We start from the raw sequence: 19,512 nt of genomic DNA on the forward strand, positions 1-19,512 counted from the left end.
TGCCTTGGTCCGGCAGACCACAAGACCTTGGGGATCCCAGTGGTGTATGGGAGAGGAAACTATAATCCCCACCAACCAAAGAGAAGGCAAAAGTGCAAGAGGTCAAACACCTACATAAAGATCACCTCATTGCCACACCAAAGCTATCCCCAGCACCCCCTGACCACCCTTGGGAACTATAGGACTGGTGAATGCCAGATCAGCTGCGAAGAAATCTTCGGCAATGCACGGTGTCATATATGAACAGCATCTTGACATCCTAGGAATAAGTGAAACCTGGCTAGATGAAAGTGGGGGTTTACCCCTGACTGAACTATGCCCAACAGGTTTCAACATCCAACATCAACCAAGACCAGGAAGACGGGGTGGAGGGGTAGCAGTCTTGATTCGGGATACAATCAAACTGCACAGAATCTCCATTCCCCAGCTACATGAATCAGAATCGCTTTTAATCCAACTTAAAGAGGAGAAACCAATTTGGCTGAGATGAGTACAGATATGGAACACAATGATACTTTACAGAGCAGAACCAGCTAGCATGGATTATATTTCATTAACAGTAATACATACAATGCATTATGGGCTCAATTCTATAAATGACACTCAAACCTGAGTGCCAAAAAAATGGACGCTAAGTGCAATTCTATAAACAATACTCAGTGCCATTTATAGAATAGTGCTTAGCGCGTGGATCTGCACCCAATTTTGGGCATGAAGATTTACACCAACTGAACCCTAGTGTAAATCCCAGCGTCTAAATTAGGCACTAATCCCCCGAATTCTATAACACTGCGCGCAAATCCTAGAAATGCCCCTGGCCAACTCATACCAATCCCATGACTACGCCCCCTTTTCAGATCCGTGTGAAACAATTTACGTGCACATCTTTATAGAACAGCTACTATAAAGATGTGTGTGTGTAAATTACAATTATTGCCAATTAGCGATGATAATTGTTAGCATCCAATTATCAGCATTAGTTGGCTCATTAAGCAATTAAATTGCATGCACAATCTTGGTACACCCAAATTTTTATGAGTAATTTTGAACACTATATATAAAATTAGTGGGTATATGGCTCAATAATTCAACTTTGTGCACCAAAATCATTTTTTTCACTTACAAAGCATAGCATGGTACAACATCTATAACTTTTACTACTTTCAGCAAGGAAAGATGAAAATGGAAGGGGCCACAGAACAAAAGGAATGCATCACACTCAGGGCTTTAGAAAATTAAAGAAAAAAAATATTCACAAGTTTCATGTTTATTTGTACCTAGCACATACAGAGATCAAAACAAATGTGAAAGGGAAAAATGTCTGTAAACACATTCATTAAAAAAAAATACATATATACAAATACTATTCAAAACTGTTCTTAAAAAACAAAACAAAAAGAAAAAGGTTCTCCCAGCTTTCAAAGTAAATTAATTATAATTGAACCAGAACTGTTATATTATTTTAAAATGTTCTCAATATCAAGAAACGTCTTCATTTGAAAGTGGCATTATTTGGGACTCAGCACTAACATATTAACACAAACAAGAATGGTATCTAAGATTTGAAATTAAAGATTCAAGCAACTCTAAAACAATATTAGTTATAGCTACAAGCACAGTGCTGATGAGTTGCATCTTTAAATCAGAATAGGTCTGATTCACAATTACCATCATCCGCAGGCATACTATAAAAAGTATCCCCCCCCCCCCACGAAAAACCCCCAAAACAAGTTACATCCAAAATTACATATAGACCGTTAAATCCACTATTATGGCATCATAATATTTTTGCTGAGGATCTATAGCAGCAAATGCTACCCTTAGGTAGATGGTTTATACAGTCAGTATACCTTTATAGTAAGAAATGTATGAGCATAGTACTTTCTTTCATACTTTTCCCTACAAATGGTAAAAGCATTTACAATTACTTTTGCCCTATTTTCTTTTACTCACTGAGACACATTTCTTTCTGGCTGCAGAGAAAGACTTTTCTTTTTTTTTTTTTTTTTTTTAAAGGATGACCTCAGCTTTTAGCTGTGGACCAAGCCCAATCTAGGTAGCAATTGGAAGGGGAGGGTGGTAGGTCGTCAAGGGAGATATAAGGCAGTGAGGTTAGGCTGTGGGCTAGCAACAGTGTAGTTGGTAGGTGGACAGGGAAAGGTTACTGGTGATTAGATAGTTGAATGGGTAGGGAGTAGTGGAATATGAATAATAGTTCAGGGCAATTTGGGCGGACTGTCTTCATTCCGGGAAGGTGGTGTGGTAGGAAAAAAAGCGGGGGGGGGGGGGAGAGAGGAAATTTCCCCTCTTCCTTCCCTATTGGTTCCTTTTACAGGTGGGGAATTATAGGTGGCATCTTTGGCTGTGGTGGAAGGAGGGGGTTTTGGATCAGATGTGGCCTGGGAAAAGGTGTGTGTGTATGGGGGGGGGGGGGGGGGATTGAGGAAGTAGGGAGAATGAGATGGTATCAGCTCATATGTGACAAGTGGGAGTGAGGCCCTGCATTCACCACAAGCCCTACCTACTGGGGTTGATGTTTTTATACTGAAGCGGACTAAAGTATTTTGTTACTGACTTACTAAATAAGGATGGGGGGAAATGGCTGCCATGGGAATGAATGAGTGGGAGAAGATTTGGAAAGAGTTAAGTATTTAAGAAGTTGTGAATTTTGATTTGGTAGCAGTACAGCTGCAGTCAGACTGTTTTGCCACATTTTATAAATGTTATACTAAGTTTCTTTGGTGGTGCATGGGTAATGCTTGCATTGATGTGAATGCTGATGTTAGGTACACGGGTGGCATTTTTACACTAATTCTTTGCCATTGCCACAAGGATTTTACCTTGTGCTGACTTACTGTATACCTCCAAACCTGTATAAGTTGCAAAAGCAATTGCTTCAATGTGAGTTCTGTAGCTAATTTAACCTCATAAATAAAACAATGAGAAAGAGGCAAACTATAATTAAGGAATGCAATTGGCATGGGTACTGAGCACATCGAGTCACTTTCCAAAAATCAAACAAAAATTCCCATGAAATGCCATCATGGCTGTAAAGTCATATTACTACATATACAAGTAGGCAGAAAATAATGTACAAGCCAAGTTTGAATTTTTTTAGAAAAAAAAATATATACATTTATGTCACCATATACACAACAGGGTACCTCAAAAGAACCAGAAGTCACTTGTGTTTAAAAAGATGTGCTGTACTGCAACTTAATTATATATATATATATATATATATATATATATAGCCACAACTTACCTGCATAAACTGCAATGAATCAAATTCATTGCTTTATAAATAAACCAGAAGCTTATTGTATGTCTTGAATTTAAATACACAAAAAAGTGGAAGACTAACCACATACTTTCCAGTTTATATTTCAAAACAAATGTAGTCAACTGCAAGCTTTGATCAGCTGTCACAATTTGACTCCTTCCCCTTCAGATCTTTAGAAAAATAATTACTCTTGCAATACTGCATAATATTAACAACTAAATGTACTACAAATTTTAAAAACTGGATTACTTTTTACAAAGTTCTTGCACATACTCAAAAGACAGATGTAAGTCTATGGAATGTGATGGATATCTAAGATGACTGTATGAATGATCTCATTTCTTAGAGCGTTGTCATCAGTTTCTCTTGATACATCATACTTTGGATCCCTCCCAGATTCTTCTGGTTCTGGTCTTGGACATACTGTATGTTCCCGCCATCGCCATCTGTGGCTGGTCTCCAAAACGACCTGTCGTCTTGAGAGGGCTGCCTGTACCATTTGCACAGTTATCGGTTAGTGAGGGATGGAGCTAGAAGATTATAGCTATGGGTAAAAAAATGTTTCATATACATCTACATGTGAATGTAAATGTTAAAAGACATGCAAAAAAAAAAAAAAAAAGAAAGGAGGAAAATGGATGAAAATGGGAAACGAGGGCCCAAATCAGCAACATGCAAAACTACCAATGTTTCTGTTATTCATGTGTTAATCAGATTAGTTTAAGAATGCAAGGTCATGCCAAAGTGCAAGCAATTTACAGGAGAAACCAGTTATATCTAAGGCCAAGGGAGTGTGTGATAAGCAAGTAATATATTCAGAATCTGAGTTCAGGAAAGCACCGTTTTGCAAGGACCTTTGACTCTGGAATTCAGAACACTTAAATGCATCAATTCATCTTGCCAATACAGCAGATTTGCATGTACTTAGCAGGGTTGCAAATGATGACTTTCAAATGTGTGAGCCAACAGTGCTACTACCATCTGACAAAAACAGCCAAGTGCAGCAATAGCTATAAGTGATCAGCCTTAATTGCTCCAAATCAGTGACACCATCACCCCTTTCACAACATAAATGCAATGATTATTACCCTCTAATTTCTTTAGCGCTTTACCAAGGTGTTAAATAACCCACCACCACAGAAGTTTAAAGCAGAAGAGTGCAGTGAAAAGCAATATAAAACAACACATTAAAGAGTTTCATTGAGTTATACTTCAAGAAATTTGGTCTTTCAGCAAGCTCAGGTTAGGCTACAATGCAGTTAAATGGGCATCAGCTAAGAGCATCATATTGCATTTGCATATTACAGTATTAAATATATCTCTTATGACACAAATATTAGACCCTATTTGTCGAACTGTACCCTGACTTTCCAACTCGCCACATGTTAAGTGGAAACGCTAAAGAACATTTGTTGGAAAACCTTTGCAGCAACTACCAGGGATTTCACTTTAGGGGGAGAAGCCCCTGTGCGTTTGCAGCATGACTCAGGTCATTAATTAATTTCAATTACTTATAGGGACAACAGGAATAAGCTGTATTTTATTCAGTAGAGAGATGATTGTATAGTCTGTTATTGTACTAATTGTGTTTTATTTGTGAATGTTTTTATATTGTAAACAGCCTAGAATTACGTATAGTGCGGTCTAGAAATTGTGTGATAAATAAATAGGCTTTAATGAGCATTAAATGGCACTAATTTGTCATTATGCTTGTAACAGACTTATAGCTCTATTCTATAAACTTAGCACTTCACTTCTATATCGTGCAACTACAAAGGTGGGGGGAGGGATCATGCTGTACGTTCCACACAAGGTTGTCTGTATCCTTTTATCTTGCCTCATACTTATGGAACAACTTACCACCTAACATTAGGTCCAAACTTTCCTTCCCCCAATTTAAATCATTACTGAAGGCCCATTATTTCCAAATAACCTTCAACACTCCCTCTGATTAGCCTAACAACCAGTGCCTGATGCAGTATCACTGAGTTATAGCCTTTCATGTTCATGCTGTATGTTTTTGTTTTGTTGGTATGAATGTGTTCTTTCCTATTATTGTAGTTCCTTTTCTTTATGTTAATGGAATTTATCCTTTTTATGTAAATCACCTTGACCTTTAGATAGTAAAGGTGGTAAATCAAATTCTAATAAACAAACATTTAGGCATGCACATTTACACCTGCAATGGAGTTGGCATAAATGACCATGCCTAAATCTAGGCACATTGCCGTCAACTTATGCTAGTATTCTATAATGGAGTCTGGGCGCCCAGCTGCCATCAGAGAATACTACTCGGTGCTCGTTTTAGCACACTTTATAGAATTACCTCCACACTTCTGAGAGGTCTGCTCCAAGTTTCCCGAGACCAAAAGTGTCAAACTCATTAACAGATCATGTACTTGCAGTGGCGTACCAAGGGCAGGGCGGTAGGGGCAGTCCGCCCCGGGTGCACGCCACTGGAGGGGTGCAGAGAGAAGCCGCACGCCTGTCGGCTCCACTGTTTCCCTAATCCCTCTGCCCCGAAACAGGTTACTTCCTGTTCCGGGGCAGAGGGAGCAGGGAGCCAGCGGAGCCGAGAGCCGCGCGACTGCTCCCAGCAGCCAAGAATGCACCTGTGGGGGGGTCGTGCGCATTGGCGATCCGCCCCGGGTGGCAGCCGACCTGGGATTGTCACTGTGTACTTGTCCCTCTTTGTTTTAATGCAATAAAAACAGAACTAACCAAGAAAATAGTCCCCGCACCAGAAAACCTTGCCAGCCCTCCCCACTCTACCCCCCATTGATTCAAACAACAGTTTTATGGTCACATTTAAGTCAATCGCTGCACAGAAAATGCAGACTTGTTAAATCTCACTGGCATTGTAAACGTTCATTGGTTGCACACTAGAGCACAACTAAGACTGCTAATAGCATTCAACTCCAGTTATTCAATGACATCTACGTAGTCCAAACTGTAATTGCCCCCTACCCCATAAACAGACATTATAAGCAGGTTCCAAATGGTCTCTTGATATATATTAGCACAATCAATCTTTAAAAAATTTAAAGTTGATTTACTTTTAAAGATATATGTTATAGTTTGTTGGGGTTTATTTTGTGGAATTTGAACTTTCTCCACAATTTTCTATAGAAAGTATTCTCCTATTTTTTGTAACATTGAAGATGATGGCAGATAAAGACATGCATGGTCCATTCAGTCTGCCCAACAAGATAAACGCATGGCACATAGTACAAAGTGATATTACTTATGTATATTTGGTGTGGATCTGTCTGCCATTTTCAGGGCATAGACAATAGAAGTTTTCCTGGCATTGGCCTTATTCCTCAACTACTGAAGTTGCTGTTGGAAGCACTCACTCCAGTCCATCCACATAGTCCAGCCACAATCAGGACACAGACTGTAGTAGCCTGCATAGCACTAGCCTTATTATTCAATTAATGGAGTTGTCATCTAAACACCACTAAGTATGTTTTCATTCCATACCATATAGGATTCCTTTGCATTTATCTTGCACAATTCTGTTACTGTTTTCATCTCCACCAACTCCCGCGGGAAGGCATTCCATGTATCTACCACCCTCTCCGTGCAAATTGTACTTCCTGACGTTATTCCTAAGTCAACCTCCCTGCAGCCTCAATTTATGTCCTCCAGTTCTACTGTTTCCCAGTCTCTGGAAAAAGTTTGTATATTGATGCTTTTCAAATATTTAAACTTCTGTGTATCACATCACTCCATGTTTCCTTTCCTCTAGGGTACATAACATTAGGTCATCAAGTCTCTCTTCTCATAACATCTTGTGGCGCATACCTCATACCATTTTCTTTGCTTTACTCTGGAACACTTCAAGTCTTTCATAAGACAGACACTGAATGCAGCCCAATTTTAGTCCTCGGAAATTACAACTGTAATGCAGGTGATGATCACTACTGCAACACTCTATGTTGGCATCCCTAAATGGGTAGGCAATGAGTCTCAATGTTGCAGCAAGGGTGTTAAAAAATTCCAAATGGGAACATATGTCCCCAATTCATGTTGCCCTTCAATGGCTTCCAAACTACCCGGGAGTTATAATTTATTTGATATAAGTCCTTCCTATCTTAATAAGAGAATGGCCAAATATAGGCCTTTCATTATGCTCTAATCAGGGCCAAAACTTTTGAGTTACTAGAATCTATGGTCTTTTCTTCAGTTAAGCTGCAAAATAAGTATTTTTCTAGCATGATTCCATCACCGTGGATTTCTTTCCTACAGAACTTTAAGCAGAATTATGTTGAAAATGGGGCTATTTTCTGATTTTGTAACACTTTCTCAGGTGCATTTTATGGTTATTTTGGATTTTAAGTCATAACTGTGCTTTTAATATATTTTTATTGGGTTTTATTATTTTTTATTAAGCTGTACTCACTTTGTGGATGAAAAAAGCAGATCAAAATCCATAAATTAAAATCAAAGACAATGCAGATCTTACCTTATATTTGCAGAAATCTGAGGGTGCCAATGCTGCTGACTGGTCTGTATGCCTGGAATATATTGTGCCTAGAAATAAAATATTTGCTTTTATTATTTTCACTTTAGCTTTTACAATAATCACAAACTAAGGTCTAGTGGTTGTTTAATTTAACAATTAGGGTGACCTAATAGTTAATGTAAAGGTGTATTTTCAAAGCACTTAGGCGTCTTTTACTAAGGTGCACTCACATTTTTAGCACACGCTAAAACTGTGGGTGCACTAAATGTTAGAGACGCCCATAGAAATGCATTGGCGTCTAACGTTTAGCACGCGCCAAAAACTTGAGTGCGCCTTAGTAAAAGACCCTCTAAGTGCTTTGAAAATGAGTCTCATGGTATCTTAAATGTTAGTGCACTCAGATTCCTATGTTAAACGGCTAACAGGGAAAAACAACATTTTTTTGGTATGGAATGTATGGGGATCATGCATTAGACAATAATACAGCAGACAGAGCAGTTAATGCCATCTTAGGAAGTATTAACTGCATTATGCGTTGTCTCCCACGCAGTCGACGCACGGTAAGAACTCTTGTGTTAAATGCACAGCATCTATCCCAAAAAATGCTACAAATGCCCCAACAGTTAAACTTAGGCTTTTTGCAGTTACCATGTTAATTTTGGTTATCACCACCTGGGAACTGCAAAACCTTACTGAACTTTAGTAAACAGGGAACTCATTTCTTCACAGTTAAATTTTAAGCACCTTCCAGTAGGTTTGAAGAAAGCTCCCCTTTTATAACTGTTCCAGGAACCATTTTGGACAGGGGAGTATACCTCTAAAAAGTTAGTCAAAATGTCAGTGTAATAAACAAAAAAAAAGTGTCACCTACAGCTCATTAGTTCACATTTTCTATGAGCAAGTATTCAAAAGATTTATCCTGGTAATTTTGGGGGTTACTGAGAGAAATCTTGGCCTTTCAAAATTCCTGCTCAGCTGACTAGATAAAGTTTTAACTGGACACATATTGCCTGGACAAGAAGAGACAGCCCTTTAGACACTCGGTGGTGCAGCTTTACTTTAGCCAGATAAGCTGGTCCACTGAAATAAGTGTCTTAAAGCTACCCAGGTAGCTTATCTTTAGCTCAGAAACTTATCCAGTGAAATCAACTAAAAATCCTGTTAAAAATATTTGGATAACTAAAAATTGAATATTAGTCCGTATGTTAAGTGAATTAACAGAGCAACCACACTAACCTTATTCTCAAGCCAGTTCTGAAAATCTTTAAGGGAAAGCAAAGTTAAAAGAAAGGGCTGCCCCATTTCTATCTGATCCAAATTCAAATCAAAATGTAAAGTGATGCTTAGATTCATCATATTTTCTCCAGAGACCAACGACTGACTGTAGGACCCCTCTCCAACCTACCCCCACATAATACAAAGCAAAATTGCAGCACTGAAATAAAACGGGCAACAAAGTATTAAGGTGTGTAAGTGGCTGAAGTAAAGCCATGCTCTATTTCAGCAGGGCATATTTCCTGTACCTACAGGAGCCATTACATTCTGGTGCAGCTCTTGTGTTCTGTATTTATGAGATTTATATTAAATCTGGACATTCTAGAGACATCTAAGTTTTTCTTTTTAATGAAATGTGCTTTGTATCCTGCAGGAAAGTACTGATTTGAAAGGGCAGCTATTATATCCTGTTAGCTAGCAGTACTACTTTATGACCTGGTGAGGGAGTAGTCGTGGCTATATGAGTTTTACAAAGCAAAACAATATAGTTTAATGGTGAAGTGACATGACAGTATTGCTCCTCGGTTACTAACATCATCTGTCGTCACTCCCTGAGATGCACATTTTTAAAAAGAAAAAAAAAAAGTGGAACAGATTTCTGGACTATGAAATGTAACTGTTTTAGCAAATGTATTTTGCTTTAAAGAAATAACTGGCTCATGGTTATTTTTCACACTCAACTAATAAGGCTCAGAGGTACACAGCTCAGTTTTTTATTATTTTTGTTGTTGTTGTTTGTCTTACTCAGTTTTTTTTTGTTCTTTGTCTTGTTTTTGTCCCTTCCTCTTCTGTTTTACAAGACTGGCTCTGAGGCAGAATGTCTACTGAGTAGAAGAATGGTTAGCATAGTGGGCAGAAAACCTGAGGAACTGGGTTTGACCTTGTGCCCCTGGGCAAGTGATTTAACCCTTCATTGCAGGTACAGAAAAACACAAAAACCCAAACAAACAAAAAACCTTCGATTGTGAGCCCACCAGGAACAGAGAAAGTACCTGCACAGAATTTATGTAAACTGCTTTGGTTCATGGGAAAGGAGCAAAGGAGACAGCAGGTTTGCATAATTTGGTCCAAAAATATACCCTTACTCCCAGGCAGGTAAAAGTATGTGCTTGGTGTATATCCTCACCAGGTTGGTGAGGGAATAGGGTGATGAGGGAGTATTTACAAACACGATTTTTAAACAGGTAAAACATCTGTTTACCCATATAGAAAGTTCTGGATATCACCCTCTTTAACTGGAAAAACCATGCTTAGAATCAACAGGCATTATGTGGCGATGTTAGAGTACTGCCTCCACTGGATCCTGTTAATTCGGAACTTAGGCTTGGCTACATTATCCTGAATGTTCTAGAATCTCAATCAGCTGCTCATCTCATAAATCTTTACAAAAAGATAGCTAAAAGGCCCTCTGCTTTCCAGCTTACCTGGTAATTATATATATCTGGATTGTTCTTAGAACTAAAATAAATTGAGAGAAAAGAAATGCAGTTATTTGCTTATATCTAAAGTACAAAGTATAATATAAGTTAAGAAGAAATATTTTTAATAGGACCAGAGTATAATGAATCCTGGAGTATAGATGTACACAGAAACAAAACAAAAAAAAACAGAGACTCCTAGAAATGTTGAAGATCCTTATCCACTTGTATTGTGGGGTTTTATACATTAATTTTACTAACTAAAAGACCAGCGGAAACCCGTGTCACTTGTGTAGATCAGAGTTTTCCTGCAACCATGGATAAATTCATGATGATTATTATTTTTTTAAAATAAGGAGCTCAATATGGATCATAAATGTCAGCTAAGTCTTAGCACATTGTTCTCAATCAAGTCCTTAGGATATACTCTGTCAATCTGCTTTTCGGATATACAAAATGAATAAACAAGATCTGAACACAATGGACACAGTACACGCAACTCTCTTGCATAATCACTGTGGATATGTTGTGTACTATTAGAAAACTACTACAACGTTTTCAAACCACCACATTTCTAAAGATCTTAGCAATAAAGTACTTGTAGCATTAACCTAATTCTTGTTTTTCCTCTGCACATTTCAGAAAAAACCCCACACAACCTAAGGCACCATAGCAACAGAATGTGTTTCTCAAAATACAAATCATGACAAATGCATTTACCAATTACTGCACACCGTATTATGATCTTACTGTTCAAGTATGAAAAACTGTGCAACAGCTGCTCTATGAAGGACACTTTTCACAATGACCAGAGTCCTGGCTCTTTTTAACCCACACCTGACAGCTTAATATTCATTACTTTAATATGAGCGAAAACAAGTTTTTGTTGCTTCATGCTTTCCCTCAATAGATCAACAAGTTCAAAAAATAAGACTTGAAGTTAAAAAAATAAATAAATAAATAAGCTAAAAATACAGACTGCCACTGAAATACTTTGATGTTTCACTTATATATGATGTTACTTATCAAAATTTGCTTATTTCTGATCTGATGAAGAAGGGCTACTTTCGAAAGCTAATCAAAAAATGTATTAAGTTAGTCCAATAAAAAAGGTATCATCTTATTTTCTTTTCTATGTTTTATTTTATTCTATTTCTATTGACTGCAAAATATTTTATAAAATTAGCTAGATCACTACTAAAGGATCCAATAACCACAAAACCAGATACCTATCCTGTACACAAAAGAAAGCAAAACACATTTTCCTCACCCTACACTCCAAAGTTCAAATTGTGATTAGCATTGCGATTTCCATCTTCTGCTCTGATACTACTCTTCATAAAATGCTATGTTAGAGTAAATAAAGACCAAAACCCTGCTGAGATTCTTCACTCTGAGCAGGTTAGCATGTAAATTCCCATATGCAGGCCAGTACCAACCCTTATCCCCTCGTATCTTATGCTGTGAGCAATGGGTAGAGAGAACAGTTCTGCCCCAAGTATAGACAAATCAAACCATAGTGATGGCCTCCATCACTTCTATTAGTATGCCATTTCAAGTCTTGCCACTTCTTAACAAACAATACATGCATCAGCACACATCCCCCCTGTTATCTCTTATTACCAATCTTCATAATATTTATATTTGCCACCTTTTTTGAAAAAAATAAAAAATCCACCCAAGGCAGTGTAGAAGTATAAATAGCAAAACAGAAAGTACCAGGAGCCTTCAAAATAGGGACATAAATCCTTTAATCATATGTGTTGGTGAAACAATCCTAGATTAAAGGATTTATGTCCCTGTTTTGAAGGCTCCCGGTACTTTCTGTTTTGCTATTTGGACTTTTGTTTGTACTTTGCTCCCTCTCTTTGCTGAATTAGTGTAGAAGTATAAGCCAGACATAGGCAATAGACAGTTACAGCAGAAGAAGTATTCAAATGACTGTGTAGATTATGGCATAGTATGCTATTTAAAAACATCAACACAACGCACATTAAAACATCTTAATAGACAGCACAGGGAACAAGCAGAGGTGGAACAGAGATAGTTAAGTAAAAGGAGTTTAGATAGATAAGAATAACTAACCAAGGAAAACTGCACTGGAACTCAGAAAAGGTGCATGCAACTGATCGCAGCCAAAGATCATGGTGCTGCTGGAGATAAACATCCAGCCACTTAACTAATGTGTGGGTTGTAACGATGGCCTGCCCCTGCAGGTTAAGCAAGTATTCTTAAAAAAATAAGGAAACAAAGGAAACAAAGATAGACCTATTGAGTCGCGGAACCTTGAATTAAAAAAACTGATAAAATCAAGTTTATTATAAGAAAAAAGACCGTACGTCTATGTAAAACAAATCTCCAAAAGGAGGTGGAAATTCAAAAAGCAGACTTAACACGGTTCTGTGTTTCGGCACTAGATGCCAGCATCAGGAATCAACAATCAACTGAATGGTTTAAAACACAAATAATTGTGGTTAGCGGCTTAGGTAATTTTCAAAGGGAAATGATCTGAAGAAAAATTGTGACATCAGAAACCTTAAAATGGTATAAATATTTTCTTCGCTTCACACACTGAGAAACACACCCCTACTTGCTTGTCCACTGGCATTTCTTTCATAGAGGACCTGTCTCCTTTTTTTGTTTTTTTAAGTCTTCTTGAAAGCCCATATCCATCCTTGTCAGCTCTTCTTGACTAACTGCCAGTCACAATCAGTCAATTTTAACTCCTGAGGCTACTAATTTGTGTGTTATAACCAGAGTCCCTATACCATAAAACAGTGTTTATGCATAATTAAAATGCCAACACGAATAGCTGGGTCACTCAGGGTCTCTTTTACAGAGCGGTGGTAAGCCCAACATAAGCTTACCGATTGCTCTTCAGGGACTACCGCTGGCCCAACGCGGCCGCTGGTGGTAGTCCTGCTCCGAGCTCGCCATTTCTGGGGGAAAAAGAAAACCCCTGGAAATGGCTTGCGCGGAGATAACCTAGCAGTAATCGGGTATCACCCTGTGCTGCCCGGTTACTACCAGATAAGCACGGAGCCCTCACCACCGGGTAATCGGGCATCACCACATGCTGCCCGGTCACCGCCGGGTTAGCATGGGAGCCCTTATAGCCACCTCAGTGGGTGGTAGTAAGGGCTCCCTGCCGCATGGCTAATGCAGTAAGAGTTCTCTTACCACCTGGACATATGTTCTGGGGGCTTTTTTACCCGCTGTGGTAAAAACGGCCCTGGCATGCGGGAAAAATGGCCCCTGCTACTAGTGCAGGACCCTTTTCCCCCACAGCTTGGTAAAAGGACCCCTCAGTGCATGCTCCTAGTTGAGCTGGGGCTAAGGATAAAGAACCTAAGAGGAAATCTCAGCTATCACCCGCCACCAACACTTAATGGGCAGACTACATGTGCAGTCTCCGGAAATACTGTTTTTATAACAGCTGATTTAGAAGGCCAAGGGAAGGAAGCACAAATATAAAAATGGGCAGAAAGCTCAAAAAGTTGAGAATGAAACCACATGGCACCACAGCTTAATAAAGACTGATTTTAATCTCCACATTGAGATATTGGCCAAGATATCTTTCATCCTATATGCTGTCTTCATAAAAAACAGGTGGTTTAAAACAATTACTGGCCAAATCTTGGCTTTAGCCTGTTTATGTGAGCAAAGACCAAGTACATGGGAATTAAATTGTTTAAAGAATGAAGTGATACTATACAGTTGGATCATCAGTTAATGAATCTTTAATTTTGTATGATATGCTCGTGATTTTTATACACCTTTAATGACTGTATGGTTATTTTTGCTTAATGTGGTTCACTTACAGGGATTTAAGGCTAAATGGAATTAAATTTTGGTTTCAGATGACCATTTTGATCAATTACACATGAACTCCATGGCAATTGTTACAGTGCCACTTTAGAGACTATTAGATCAAATTGCCTCAGTTAAATAACTTACTAAACTGGCACCATGCCACTCAGCTGAACTTATGAAAACCAAAAGGGAACGCAGGAGGGTGGAGAGGTAGTGGCAGTTCACAAAGAGGGGCATTTTCGATATGATAGATATCTAAGTCTGATTTTAGACATTTTCCACAAAACGTCCAAAATCTGAATAGGAAAGAAGGTCATTTTCAAAGAAGAAAAGCATCTTTTTTTTTTTGTTAAAATACTGTTTTGAACAAAGTTCTGTGTTTTGAATGTTTTCTTTTTTCAGTCCATTTTCAAAAAAAAAAAATTCATGCCATTGGGATGTAGGAGGAGCCAGCATTTTTAGTAGACTAGTCCCCCAGACATTCCAGGAGAGTAATGGGGGCACCCTAGAGGGCACTTCTGTGCACTTCATAAAAATGCTCCCAGGTACACATCTCATCTTTGCTCCGAGTCCTTCAAAACCTACCATCCCCCACTACAATAGCCCTTATGGGTGAATGGGGCACCTATATATGGGTACAGTAGGGTTCCTTGGGAGGGATCACAGTTTCCACCACAAGTATGACAGGTAGAAAGAGATAGGGACCTGGGTCCCCCACTATGTACTGAACCGACCACTATACTACTCTAGGGACCTCGCATGCTGCTCTAATAGACCTAACATCTGCAGCTGCCATAGAAGCTGGTAAATCATATTTTAATTCACATTTGGGGTTGGGGGGGGGGGTGACCACTGGGTGGTATTGGGGACTGAACTCTGATTCCCTCCAGTGGTCATCTGGTTATTTAGGGCACCTTGTTGTGCCTTAATTGTTCTGAAAACAGTCCAGTATGACTGTAAAAATGTCCAAGTGTTAGGCATGCCCTAGTCCCATCTTTGAAGCGCCTCCCTTGTGATTTGAATGCACTTCTGACAGACTTCTTAGAAAAAATGTCTAAAAATAAGTTTCAAAAATACTGATTTGGACTTTTTTGTGAGAAAAAAGTCCAAATGTTGCTTTATTCCACTTTTTAGACGTTTTTCTCTTTCAAAAATGAGCCACAGAGATTGCATTTCACAGGTAACTGAAACATAAGACATTAGTGTAGAAGACTTGGAGAATGTATTTTGTCTGCCAATTGAGGTCAGCTGTGAATCAACTTTACGAGTTGTTTTGTGAAGTTAATTGTTTCACCCTATGGTGATGGTTCACCTTTGCTTGCTCCTCAGATTGAGGCTTTTGTGAATTAGGTTAATTACACCAATCTAGTAAGGCTGTGGTGGAACATCACCAGAAGACTCAGGAATCTGCAAAGCTACTTGAAGTTTTCTCAGTAGAAATTTTGATATTTGGTGTCTAGCCAAAGCATTTTCAATCTGATCTATGACAAGGGTCATGCAGAAGGGCAAAAGCACTTCTTCATGCTGCCTTTGAGCATGTGGGCCCAGCTATTACTAAAATGGTTAATGCTTCTTTACAATTTGAATTACTGCCAATCTTTTAAGTAAGCTACAATAAAGACCATCTTGAAGGAACCATCTGCCAACTTGGTTTCATTTAATTATACACCAGTGTAAATTGTTACTATTAGCTAAAATAACTGAAAGGTTTGTACATCACTCCATTTTGGTTAACCTCTTTTTGTTGCCTTTACTGCTTATTAAGACATTTCAAGGTATAGTGTATTGATTATTATACTATCTCATAATGTGAACTGTTATTTGAATACTTTGATACAATTTTCTACTGCTTATGTCTGGGTTATACTTGCTGTACACCATCTCAGGCGAATGTTTTTCAAAAAGGCAGTAAATAAATATAAATATTATGAAGCTTGGTAGTAAGAAAGAAGATGGTATCTGTTATAATGCTGATATATGGCAGCATTTGACTCAATGGATCATGGATCTTCTGTTGTCATGTTTATGATCAATAAGGTTCAACGGGAATATCCTAGCCCGTTTTCAATTATTCTTGACCACCCATCTGGGAGGGGGGCAATTCTGGATAGGTTTGCAAAATGGTCTTTCACAAGGCTCCCAACATTATTTTAATTTTTTGAAGCCATTAACTTAGCTTATACATATTAAGGAACTTTAACATTAAGGTTTACTATTATGCTGATGACATTTTTATTGGTCTTTCCTACTTCTCATCTTTGCCCAGACCTTTCTTCTCTTCAACCATGTCTCTCTGCCCTGGCTGGTTGGCTTTGCACTCATTTCAGCTTTTAAGATGAGTTTATAATAGTTGCATGTCTGATCAGGCTGATACAGAAATTCATATTGTTGAACCATTCTGATATTTAGGTGTGATCCTCAATTCCCAGATTTTGTTTCATACGTAGATTTCTCATTTCCTGCAACTATATAGGCTCTGTGTGACCTTCTTGATTTTTCCACCTTACCTAAACTTAGATACGCATTTCTAATCCCAAAACTTGATAGCAATTCTATGTAAGCTGGTATCTGAATTCCAATTGAAATGACTTTAGACTTTACAAAACATGTCTGCCCGCTTTTTGTGCACAGCTCATAAATATGACCATGCTTCCCCACTTTTATTCCGTTTGCAGTGCGTATTTGGTTTAAAATGTTGGATTATTTAGATACCCCACAGTATTTATCCTTTTGAACTGTTCCTTACACCCCTAATGCTATTCTTCCATCACCAAAGAAGGTACATAATGAGTCAACTAGAAATTCTGCCTTTTACTTTTTAGTGCCAAAACTGTGCAATAATCTTCTACCTGTTCTTCATACTGAGCTGTCATTTACCAAATTTAAGTCTAGCTTAAAAAGCCACTTCTTTGATCTTGCATTTATTAATCCCTAGAAATGCTGATTCTTTCTAATGAAGTTTCTAATGAACACACCCCTGGGATTCTAGAAAGGTCACTCAAATTTGGACACCCAAATTTGTACAAGATCATGTGATGTGCATATAATCTAGTTAACAAGCCTATTAACATCAATAATTGGGGGCAAACCATTATTGACATGAATGGCACCAATTAGAGGTTTTGCACGCATCTGCATGCTAATCTATAATCCTAGGTGACGAAATCCTACAGCATGCAACCCAAAAAGGGGGCATGGTCATGGGAGGGGCATAAGCGGGTCGGGGCATTCTCAGAAGATGCGTGCACAGTGTTTTAGAATGTCAGGTATCCACAACCAAGATTTATACCAGGTTTCAGTTGGTGTAAGTCCTCACGCCCAAGCCTGGACATGGGAATCCCTGCTAGGCAGTATTCTATAAAGAGCACTTAACCCGGAGCGCCCTTTATAGAATAGCTCAGAGTGCTGATTTTACAGCACTATTTACTGAATCCAGCCCACAGTATGTATTAAGAACAATCCTCTACTGTTAATTTTTAATGTTTGAATTATCCGTTCTTTTTATTTAGTTGGGATTTCTTTCTTACTATTTTCTATTGTGTGATAGAAAAGGATTTGATAACAAAAATAAAATATACCTGGTTTTAATTATATTTGGTTTCAATTAGTAATATCAGTGCAATGGGGAACATGCTAGCTATTACCTGCAGGTCGATGACATGATGATCCACAAACTGGATCTTAAACTTGTCAAAAATGAGGTGTTACTCTTGGTAATACAACTGGTATGTTTGGTTAATTGTCCCCTGTTTTCACAGGAAGCTCTCCTTGGCATATTCTACTTCAGTTCATAATCTGGGTGTGCTTATTGATGAGAATCTTTTAAGGAAACCTCATATCAAATCTGTCTTCTATAAACTATGGAAGATTAAGAGCTTTAAATATCTTTTATTTATGTCAGATGTTAGGACTGCTATGTGGTCTATGGCTTTGGTCAGTATTGATTACTGTAATGCTCTTTTTCTTGATTTACTGAATAGTTACAATGGTATTATTCAAACAGCTTAAAATGTAGCAGCTCAGCTGATTTATGGATGTGGCCTATGGACACCTTTCTCCTGCTCTTGTCCTTGCACTGGTTGAGTGATTCAGAGGATCAAATTTAAGGTCCATTTACTGATTTTTATAGCCTTGGTGGGAGCTGGACTATACATATATATCATCTGTAAACGATGCTGAGCTCAATGGAAACTAATGGTACTTTGAGCATATCTTAAAAAGTAGCTAATCGAATATACTTATTTTATTTATTGGGATTTATTAACCACCTGTATGAAGAGATTCACCCAAGGCAGTGTATAGCACGTACAGTGTAGGCTTTTCAATGGCTGGCCAAAGTATACGGAATCTATTGTCCATTCATGTTAGAGCTAAGAAATAATTTGTATTTTAGACACTGATAAACTCTTTCAGGAGACTTTGGATGGACGGTTGGTTCACTCCAGCCACACCAGTCCAAATGGCAAATATCTACTAGAAGCAGAAAATACTGGCAAGTTCCAGGGCTACATTACTCCTTATACTGGTGATACAAGTAGAAGATAGAGGCAATCTTCTGGCAAGATGGCATAACTCATCTGGTTGAAAAGGGTCTAGGAAGAGGATAAGGAATACAGGATTATGTCCATCAACATGACTTTCAGTGTCATCCTTACTGTCTACCATTTAGAAAGAAACAGAAAATAATAGCAGATGAAGACCCTATGACCAACCCAGTCTACCCATCCATACCATCTACTATTCCTACCTCTCCGTTGGAGGTCATATGCAAATGTCCTATGCTTTCTTAAATTCAGATAGTCTTCGTTTCCACCACATCCCTGTACATTTATGCTATGGAGGTATTTAAATGTCTATCATAACTTCCCCCTCATCTTTTTTTTTCCATATATATATATATATATATATATATATATATATATATATATATATACACACACACACAGTGCACTCCATTTAAGTGCACATCGGATAAGCACATGCTCTGTTTAACTGCATGCCGTACTTCGGTCCCGTTTTTGGCGCCATCAATTTCTATGGGGACAAACTTCGGTTTAGCGTACCACTGATAAGTGCAAGATTCGCTTATATGCATGGTTTAAGACTGCTCCTCTGCAGGAAAGACTCCGCATAAGTGCACACACGGAATATGGAAGTCGATTGGTGCGTGACAATCAACGAGATTTCAAATTAACCACCCCTTTAACTGCCACAGGCAGAATAAGCAAAAGAATGTAGTTAGAGTGTACACTGGG

General features: G+C 38.3%; 1 protein-coding gene across 1 annotated transcript in view; it reads right to left on the reverse strand.

Annotated features, from left to right (window-relative positions):
- Nucleotides 1–1,251: 1,251 nt before the first annotated feature.
- LOC115470991 (band 4.1-like protein 4B) overlaps nucleotides 1,252–19,512 on the reverse strand; it is a 245,430-nt gene continuing 227,169 nt past the window's right edge. The window contains exons 14-16 of the mRNA XM_030204656.1: nucleotides 10,451–10,484; nucleotides 7,752–7,819; nucleotides 1,252–3,773 (exon numbers count right to left, since the gene is read on the reverse strand). Of these exons, the coding sequence (XP_030060516.1) occupies nucleotides 3,626–3,773; nucleotides 7,752–7,819; nucleotides 10,451–10,484 (250 nt within the window). The 3' untranslated portion in view covers nucleotides 1,252–3,625. The remainder of the gene's footprint in view (nucleotides 3,774–7,751; nucleotides 7,820–10,450; nucleotides 10,485–19,512) is intronic.

This window comes from Microcaecilia unicolor, chromosome 1 (assembly GCF_901765095.1).
Source record: "Microcaecilia unicolor chromosome 1, aMicUni1.1, whole genome shotgun sequence".
NCBI classification, from domain to species: Eukaryota; Metazoa; Chordata; class Amphibia; order Gymnophiona; family Siphonopidae; genus Microcaecilia; species Microcaecilia unicolor.